The sequence below is a fragment of the Coturnix japonica genome, chromosome 3, assembly GCF_001577835.2.
Source record: "Coturnix japonica isolate 7356 chromosome 3, Coturnix japonica 2.1, whole genome shotgun sequence".
Taxonomy (NCBI): Eukaryota; Metazoa; Chordata; class Aves; order Galliformes; family Phasianidae; genus Coturnix; species Coturnix japonica.
This window is the reverse complement of record NC_029518.1, coordinates 79,158,053-79,168,125: the sequence shown is the minus strand read 5'-3', so window position 1 is coordinate 79,168,125 and position 10,073 is coordinate 79,158,053. Positions and strand designations below refer to the sequence as shown.

At 41.5% G+C, this 10,073-nt stretch overlaps 1 protein-coding gene across 2 annotated transcripts in view; it reads left to right on the top strand.

Moving 5' to 3' along the window:
- The first annotated feature begins 3,840 nt into the window (after window positions 1-3,840).
- PRIM2 (DNA primase subunit 2) overlaps window positions 3,841-10,073 on the top strand; it is a 79,239-nt gene continuing 73,006 nt past the window's right edge. The window contains exons 1-4 of one of the 2 annotated variants that reach the window (XM_032443714.1): window positions 3,841-4,137; window positions 4,998-5,101; window positions 5,379-5,458; window positions 8,506-8,626. In XM_032443714.1, coding sequence (XP_032299605.1) covers window positions 3,984-4,137; window positions 4,998-5,101; window positions 5,379-5,458; window positions 8,506-8,626 — 459 coding nt within the window. In that variant the 5' untranslated portion in view covers window positions 3,841-3,983. The remainder of the gene's footprint in view (window positions 4,138-4,997; window positions 5,102-5,378; window positions 5,459-8,505; window positions 8,627-10,073) is intronic. The other variant, XM_015859225.1, reaches the window with a different exon arrangement.

Here is a 10,073-nt window from a genome sequence, read left to right as displayed (position 1 = left end):
CCTTATGGTTGGTGTTAACTCATAACAGGGAACAGGACTTATAATTTCATATAAGGGAGAGTTTTTTTCCGATAATTTGCAATAATGTTTAAGTTTTCACTAATGTGCCTCATCTGCATTTGAAACAGCAACAAGAAGAATGAAAAACCAACAAATAAATGAGACAAACAAAAGGAAAACAAATCAGCTACCCAGGCATCTAAATGTATGCAGACTGGATGTCCTTTTAGTGGTCAATAGAGCACTTATTTCTAGCAGTCCCATAGGAAATGACTCCTTTTTAAAGAAGATATTGAAAGATAGATGCAGCCATAGCGGCTGGATGTGGCAGACTGGATCTCCTGATCTCCCCTGGTGTTTATTTTTGGGGCTTCCACTTGTAACAGTGGAAGTGCTCTTGGTAAGCCTCACACAGCTGCCAACTATGGTTAGGTTGGAATTTTACAGACTGTTTTGTACAGCGTCTGGGCACTGGGAGACTCAGTGTGTGTCAGTACTGAATAGGACATTTTTTCATGATCAGGTCATAGGCTCAAAATGGGAAATCTGCCTGGCCATGTCTACGTTACTATCCCTAAATAAACACCCAGGTGAAAATCCTTAAGCAGCACTGGGTTTCCTTTGGTACAGACGGAATCATACTTGGCAATTTTCAGACAGTAGCGATTCTCCTTATTAAAATATTTTAAGCCTTCATATAATTCTCAGTCCTGATAATTACTGTCTTATATGGTTTAAAAATGGTCGAAATCTTCCATACATGCACATGAGAAGGGTTTATATGGTATCTTTTTATTTTGGAAAGCAATTTTTTTTTTGGATTAATAACATTTTCCTATTACTTACAGCTTACTTGATAAGACAGGATCCCATTCTTTGCTACTGTACAGGTACAAAGTGGGTTAATCTGAAATGAGTACTAGAAATGCAGCGAATGTGTCACATGTAACAAATGCATTTTCTTCTTGTAGATTAGTTCAGAAGTAACAATTTCTAAGGAAACAAAGCTTCAGTATCTATACAGGCAGGCAGACTGAAAAACTGGCTTCCGCATCTCAGAAGCTCACATTTAAATATGGTGTGTTATACTTGGAAAAGGGAGGAGGAGATCCACATGCAGCAGAATACGCTCAGTCTACAAATTAATCTGCTTTCTAAGCTCTGATGCTCTATTTTTCAAATCTTCTTGTCTGTTTGTTTAGGAACAACTGTGCAGTGGGTGAGCTGAAGCTGTATTTATGGTGATGGGCCAGGATGTTTGTGTTAACTGCTTAGTCACTGCTGCTCTGCACAGGAAAGTAGCTGAGTTCTGCAGTTCTTTCTCATGGTAGGAATTTCAGTCTCTCCTTTTTTTTCCAGGCTCTAATTTTGGGAACGTCCTATCTTTGATGATTCTGCCCCTCTCTAACGTTAATCAAATAGTCAAGATTTGTCAGAGGAAGAAAACCCACAACAAAACAGACCCCGAAGACCCAGGCCAAAGTATTTAAAGCACATGACCATCTTGTAAAATGGTATAAGAATGGTGTCCTTTCAGAAAAGCCTAGCACAGGGGCAGGGCAGATCCTTCCTAGGATGGCTAGGAAGGGAAGCCATCCAGAGGGACCTGGACAGGCTGGAGAAGTGGGCCCATGAAAGCCTAATGAGGTTCTATTATCATTCAGGTTGGAAAACACCTTAATAAAGATCATTGAGTCCAACTGCAACCTAACCATACTGCCCTAACTAACAACACTCTGCTAAATCATGTCCCTGAGCACCACGTCCAAATGGTTTTTAAACACATCCAGGAATGGTGACTCAACCACCTCCCAGGGGAGCCTATTCTAAGGCTTAACAACCTTTTCTGTAAAGAAGTGTTTCCTGATCTCCAACATAAACTTACCCTGGCACAACTCGAAGCCATTTCCCATTGTCCTGTTATCAGTGAGAAGAGACCAACCCCACTATCACTGTAAGCAACTTTCAGGTATTGGAAGAAAGCAATAAGGTCTCCCCTCAGCCTCCTTTTCCCCAGACTAAACAGCCCCAGTTCCTTCAGTCTTTCCTCATATGGCATATTCTCCAGGCCCTTCACAAGCCTTGTTGCCCTTCTTTGGACCTACTCCAGCATCTCAGTGTTCGTTTTGTACTGAGGTGCCCAAAACTGAACACAGTACTTGGGGTGAGGCCTCACCAATGCTGAGTACAGGGGCAGGATGACTTCCCTAGTCCTGCTCACCACACCATTTCTGATACAAGCCAGGATGCCATTGGCTTTCTTGGCCACCTGGGCACGCTGCTGGCTCATATTCAGCCGACTGTCCATTAGTACACCGAAGACTCTTTCCATCAGGCAGCTTTCCAGCCACTCCTCCCCACGCCTGTAGGGTTGCCTGGGGTTCTTGTGACCAATGAGGTGCTGCACTTGGAGCGTGGGGGAAATCCTAGATCTTTATAGGAACTGAGGGAAGGTCTCCTTGAGAGCAGCCCTGTGGAGAAGAACTTTGTGGTTCTGGTGGACAAGAAGCTGGACATGAGCCAGCAGTGTTTGCTTGCAGCCCAGCGACTGACTGTGGCTCTGGGTAGCGAGGTCTAGTGGTTGGTGACCCTGCACATAGTAGAGGGGTTGATCATTGTGGTCCCTTTCAACCCAGGCCATTCTTTGATTCATTGTATGATTTCTTGGGAAGTACCCTGAAAGATGATGCTAAGGGACTGAAAATAAGATATATAACAGAATATAGAGCTGGTAAGTGTGTTTACCATAGCAGCCTAAGCATACTGAATACGCATGCAGGGAGAAGGCAACCTGTCAGAATTACTTTAGGATGACAGTGAGATGTATCTAGATTTCCTCCACCTGTGTGCTAGAGTTTTGGATGGGCAATGTGGGGATACAATCCTTTAACCTAAAGCCCTGATGAGTGATTTAAAATGTCACAACGGATGCAACCATCATTACTCCCTACTTTAATATATTAACACTGAGAGACCAAGAATGTATTCTGACTAAAATAGCCCCTTGAGCCTCTCTTCAGTTCATGATTCATGCTTTGCTCACTTTGGAACATGAAGGAGTTTAAAGGCCAGCTCAGTACATTTCCCATTTATTTATAGTTAACACAAAGGTATCTGCTTATCACAGTCAGAAGAAAAAATATCTTAGTGTAACTTGAATGGCAGATATTTTACGAAGTAGAAAATAACTGGGCTCCCAAGAATTAGCAGTGCTGTGGACACTGCTAATTGGTATAACAACAGGGGAACAGATAACATTCAATCATGTTTACTGCAAAACAAGGGCTTTGTTGTTCTGTTATTTCGGTAGCACAACAGTAGGAGTTTGAGGTATGCTGGATTGGACTGTGCTTAGTTGGGGCTGTGGGGACAGTTTGACAGCTGGCCATATGGATGTTGTAAAACATTTGTCAGGTGGGTAGTTGGAACACCAGCGTTTCTGCTAACAAACACTTCTAAAATCAGAGTCTGCTGGTAACGTTGCTGTGGAAATGATGAAAATAGAAAGGGAAAAAAGTAAGTAAAATGGTATTGTGAGAACTATTGCTGTGTATAGGTTTTGATTTGGTAAGTCAGTAGGAAAGTTTGGGTTATGACACCTACTGAGTTGTGGTGTTTTCCCCCACGGAGATACCTATCCCCTACTTTGTTTCCACTTCCCAAGAGAAGGATTTCTGCGTGAAGGAGCTGGCAGCCCCCTCACAAGGTATTGCATGGTGAGATTTGAGTCAGGTAATAGAGGCTCCCCGCTGCAGGTGCTGAGAGAACTACCATAGAGTGCCTTTGGCGGCTAGAGAGCCCACAGCCGACATGTTGTTTGTGGGTAAAAGCGGGGCGGAAATTAGCGAGCAGGAAGCAGGCGGGGCGACCGCTGCGCGGGAAGCCGGAGCGGGTCCTGGTGTTGGCTTGGGGCTGGTGGGATCTTGTGTGACCCTTCAGCCCCGTCCCTCAGCCCTTTTCGTTTTCTTCGGTCCGCTCTGCAGATGGAGTTCAGCAGCAGAGCGCGGCAGCGGCACCTGAGGCTGGCGGGGGACAAGCGGGAGCCGTACCCCCACAGCCTGCAGTTCTACCAGGAGCCCCCCACCGAGACCATCTCTCTGAACGAGTTCGAGAGCTTCGCTGTCGACCGCCTGAGGCGTGAGTAGTGTGAGCTCTGAGCGATTTCACAGTTCAACTGAAGTGCATACAAATCGCTATTATGTGGTATTGGGTTATAGCCTTGTTTTTCAGGGTCTCTGGATGCCTCTCTTGGATGTCTCTGTGCAGGCACTGAGGTCATGGCTGGGAGCAGTGCCCCCAAAGAGCCACAGAATGCAGGTCTCTGTCCCTGCAGTGCAGCTGGATGCTCTGGGGCTGATCTTTCTCCCTGCTCTGCTCCCTGCCTGGATTTTAGGGCTGGGCGAGCTGTCAGGTTGGACTGACATAGTAGGCGTGGTGTTGATGGGTTGGTGTTTGGACTAGATGATCTCAGTGTTCTCTTCCAACCTGAATGATTCTGTGATAGGTCCTGTGGGCTATGGATGAGTTGGGCCATGCTTTGTCTTTCTAAATTCTTATCCTTTTACTCCTGATACTGCTAACAGGAGTTTGCATGGCCTTTATTTAGTCCTTTTTTCAAGTCATGATAGAGTTAGCTTCCTTTTCAATATGTTATCATAGAATTATAGAATGGCTTGGGTTGGAAGGGACCTTTAAGATCCTCTAGTTCCAACCTCCTGCTATAGGAAGGGACACTTCCCTCTAGACCAGGTTGCTCAAAGCCCCTAGCACTGAATGCTTCCAGGGAGGGGGCATCCACAGCCTCTCTGGGCAACCCGTTCCTGTGTCTCACCATCTTCACAGTAAAGAATTTCCTCCTAATATCTAGTCTGAATCTACCCTCTTCCAGTTTAAAGTCATTTCCCTTCATCCCTTCACTACCTGCATATTGTGACTATATGGACTACAACTAACTGTGTTCTAACTATATGAACTATGTTTTTTTTTTTTCTCCTCAGTGCTCAAGGTAGTTGAAAACCTTGGTGTGAGCTATGTAAAAAGTGGTGATGCGTACAAAAGTAAGCTGGAGGCTGAGCTCCGGAAACTTAAGTTTCCCTACAGAGTAAGTATAAATAGAAACAAGCAGCTATTTCTTTTGCACTCTATTTTCTGTACACTGTTCAGAAATTCTGCACAAATTACTATTCCTAAAGCTTGTATTCTGGCAGCTTGTCTTTAACTTAAACTTTGTCTTTAAAAATACATGTTTATTTTGGGCAGTCTGCCTCTTTAATAGTCCTGTGTTTGAGGTTATAGATATAAGTATTGATATGATGTGAAACAGCAGTGGTGGATAAACTGTGGATTTCTAATCTAATTTCTAATAACATTTTCTGTAGGCTTTGGCTGAAGATGATTATGATGCAAGAAGAAAGGACCATATTTCTCATTTCATACTGCGCCTTGCTTACTGTCAGTCGTAAGTACTTTTTGGATTACTTTTTGGTCTTGTTACTAAGTTTAAGTGTATGTGTGTATACATATTGTTATAGATTGCATAGGGCTGTATCTGTATGGCTACTAAACAGAAAGGTAGTTCAAGTAGAGGTTTACTTTTCTGGAAAGCTGATTTCAACTGTGATGATAAGAGATATTCAGGATCAGAATTAATATCCACATTATATAGTTTTTTTAGTCTTATAATATAGAAACTGTTGATTGTACATATGGAGTATTGATAAAAGTCACTTTCTTTATTTTCAAGAAAGAAATCAAAAGGCAGCCAGTTTTGTCAGTCATTGATTTATCTGATTACAGAGAATTTAAATGAACTGCTCCATATATTTCAGCTGTTGCTTACTTGACCAAATGACCTGAGTAAGCTGGTTATGTGAATAGGCTTTATGGTGCTATCTAAAGAGAGCCTTATTTCTCAGAAACCAAAAATACTGAATCTGAGGTTTTCTCCACTGCTTGTTATTTTCTTCTAAAGTAATTGATTTTTACATTTTTATTTGTTTATTTATTTTGTCATGTGAAATCTAAGGCACGTAGTTTGTCAAGTGCTTTCGTTCTGTTTCTGCAATAGGCTCTGGGTGAAGTTGTACAGGTTGTCAGTGCCTTATGTCTATTAACAGCTTTGTTGTGCATCATCCTGACTCCTTGCCATTGCAGTCCTGTTTTATAGTTAAAACTAGTGAGTGTGTGTTCTCTCTTGAGAAGTGGCTATTTCTGAAATGAAATATTTGAAATGAAATATTACTCTCTAAAGCCAGATGTTCTCCAAAAGATAAATTTGTGAGTCAAATACCCAGTTCTGCAGGGTTTTATTGTATTAGGTCAGAAAAAATTTGCACAAATTGCTACACTAGGTGATGAAAGCAACTAAGATAGCAATCTTTGAAAAGTCTGCTTAACATAGCTGTGAAGTTGCTTGATTTCAGTTCCTGGTTGCTTGGCAGAGGGGGTGTTGACAGGCCTGTTCTGCTATGCCTAAGTTTCTAGCAGTCCAACAGTGCCACCCAGTGGTGCAAGTCTTCATCATCTTTTTTCTGCATCAGACCTCTGATAATGTGGATTTTGCTTTGTACTGGTTTGTACATGGGCAAAATGGCATGAAGTGATCAGCTGCACCTTGTTTGGGCTGGTAATAGAGTCATAGCCTTTCACTGTCCTTCTGCCTTCTGAAATCCAAGGCTTTAAAACTTACTCTTGTGTAACATTCCTAAGGTAGGATTTGTGCAGTCTTGAGTGAACAGGTTCATCCTTACCCTTCATTCATACCTCTAATGTCACTTAAATCCAGCAAGACCAGGAAACAGAATTATCTTGCACAGCTATAAAGAGAACTTAGTTTTGTATGCTGGCCATGACAATGCATTTCTGCTTCTGAACTTCAGAAGTGTGAGGGCATAAACTTCATGTTACTTGTTTAACACGGAAGAGAATATCTTTGCCTTTTCTCTAATAGTGAAAATCTTTTCAAACACTTTTGTGCTTACTGAAAGTTTACTTTTTATATTCTGTCACACAACATAAACACAAGCTATTAAATGCAGGCCTTTCCTCTACCTTCTGCAATCTTTTGGTTTTGGCTGCCTAGCAAGATAGGATTCTGGCCCATGCTCTGACTTCACACCTTGACTGAAGGGGTCAGTAACTGAGCTGACATTTAATTGTGGAAGGTGATCTGTGCTATCTTTAGGAGCATTTTGAAGTCTTCCTAAAGTACTTGCATCTGTTACGAAGTGAAATATACATCTCTTTTTCTAACGCTTCTTGTGGGATGAGTAGGGTTTTCTTTTTATGTGTATGTAAGAGTTACTTTTTCATACTAAATTAGACCATCAGATTCCCAAACAGAAAACTGAGTATTCCATTCCAAGAGCTGGGAGCTGTTCCTCGCTTCTGTACTTCAGCTACCAGTAACTGCAGCAGCTCACTTAGTCATCTGATCAGCAGCGCTGCTTTTCACTTAAGTTTGTGGCTTTAGTAATAAATGTTATTGCTTATGTGTTTCTGTAGTGAGAACGTGTGTTTCTCCAAATGTTAGTACAGAGTGTAAGTCATTTGGGTTTGGAAATGCAGTACAGTCTTTCTCTGATATGAGGAGAGGATTAATGCCTTAATGAGGTTTCCATGAGTGTTAATTTTGAAGTGTGTGCTTTGTAGGTACAGCACTGCTACTCATGTAAGCAGTCTCGTAAGCCAGTCTGTCAGCTATAGGGGCAATCTAGGTAGGTAAGTGTATTATGTTAGAGATAAGTTCAGTGTTTCTTCGTTTTGGTAGCTTAAGTGGGTAAGTGAGGACTACAGCCTTTGATCTGTTCTTCCAGAAGAAAGAAAGAACCAGAGATTGCCTGGCATCCCACATTCTTGTTATCCTTATTAATTTCTTTATTGGTTAACAAAACAAATTCAATGAAAAGGACAAGATCACAGAATTGTTGTCTGATCACAGAGTTTTGTTTCTGGCCAGGATAACCACAGAGGAGCTGCGGAAGTTCATTCATCAGTTTTCATAGGTTGTGTAGATTATTGATACATCTGTAGTAACCAATCTATCAGTATATGGGACTATACTATACAGAACACTTTACCAAAGCCTTTCTGTCTTAAACTGTAATTTGAATTGTAACCTATATTTTGAGTAAATATTTTGTCCTTGTTTCCTTGTTCTGTGGTTTTCCTTGCTCACCTGCAGCTGCTAAACTCTTCTTTCTTTTGTCATGTGTTAGATGTTGTACTTGTATGTCACTGAATCTCGGTGAAGTACACATTTTTCCTCTAGGCTGATTCCAGTCTGTTTTTTGCTTAACATAGAGCACTGTTCTTACAGTATCCTTTCTTATTTAACCTCTCCTTTCTGAAGGGTTCTTTGCCTTCTCTTCCAAGGTTCTTAGTTTGTGGGTTCCATGACAAAGTCAGACTTGCATTTCAAGATGTGTTCACAGGGTTTGACATCTACATTATAGTGAGAGACTGCATGATCAGAAAATAGGATTTTTTAAAATCATTTCTCTGCAGTGAGGAACTCAGACGTTGGTTTCTTCAACAAGAAATGGATCTATTTCGATACCGCTTCAATGAACTGACTGACAGCCTGAGGCAGAAATTCCTGGATCATGTTAACTTATCGTTTGAAGCTGTAAGTACATTGCTTTCTGGATCTGTGTTATGAAAGATGTGCCTGATGCTTTTTTAAACTGTCATTGAGGTAGTTTTAGTACTTCTGTTTTAAACATAAAACGTGTACTTTGAAAAAGAACCAACACACATGGAACTGCTTCTGAACTTGGAGAATTGTTGTCTTGCAGAAATGAGGGTTAAATGGTGTAATTTGGTGATGGAAAAAGAGTAACTCTGTCTACTTTATCAACCAATGCTTAAATGAAAACTGTAATTACAAAAAGCAAGTCAACAAACAGTACTTACAAAAGGTTGTAGATGGTACCACAGAACCCAGATTCCAAGATTACTTAACTCTCAAGGACATTGAAATGAAAGAATGCACTTAAGAAGTACTTCAGGAATGTAACTTACTGCATAATTCTCAATATGAGTGAAAATAATAGGCTTCCATTGTGCAAGTGTATTTGTATACATGGTTGTATGTTTAAGAATGCTAAAATCAGTCTGATTCTGCTTGTTTGTATGTGTTATGGAACTTGCTGGAGGCATAGATGCGTAACAAAAGCTATCATTTAGTTAAAAAAGCTAGTATTGGGTGCTGTAGCTGAAGAATTCGTGTATAATTTTAAAGCAATTTCTGGCTGGGGAGCCCAGAACTGGACACAATATTCCAGATGAGGCCTTACCAGGGCAGAGTAGAAGGGGAGAATTACCTCCCTCAACCTGCTGGACACGCTCTTTTTAATACACCCCAGTATGCCATTGGCTTTTTTGGCTCCAAGGGCACACTGCTGGCTCATGGTCAATCTGTCGTCCACCAGGACGCCCAGGTCCCTCTCTGCAGAGCTCCTCTCCAGCAGGTCTTCCCCCAGCCTGTACTGGTGCATGCAATTATTTCTACCTAGGTGCAAGACTCTACACTTGCTTTTGTTAAACCTCATCCGGTTTCTTACTGCCCAGCTCTCCAGCCTGTCCAGGTCTCATTGAACGGCAGCACAGACTTTCAGGCTTGTCAGCCACTCCTCCCAGCTTTGTATCATCAGCAAACTTGCTGAGGGTGGCCACTATGCACTCATCAAAGTCATTGATGAACATACTGAACAAGACCGGACCCAGCACTGACCCCTGGGGAACACCACCAGTTACAGGTCTCCAAAACTGACTGCTAATAATAAGAGAGAAGTCTACTTTGTGGTATCTGGCAGTGTAACTATCTTAATTTGTTTATTACCTTCATTTATGATCTAATGCAATATACCAACAGCTTTAAACTAAACAGCTTTATTGCTGTTGGTATTGCATAAGAAAATAAATGGTTACAGATTTGTGCTGTTCAGACACTTTAAACTTCGATAGATGTCAAAAATGAGATGTTGCTCTTTCAAACCAAAGCTGATTCAGTTTTGAAGATGATTCTACCTTAGAAGTAATTTATACACCTTTCTTTAATAGCTTCACCCTCA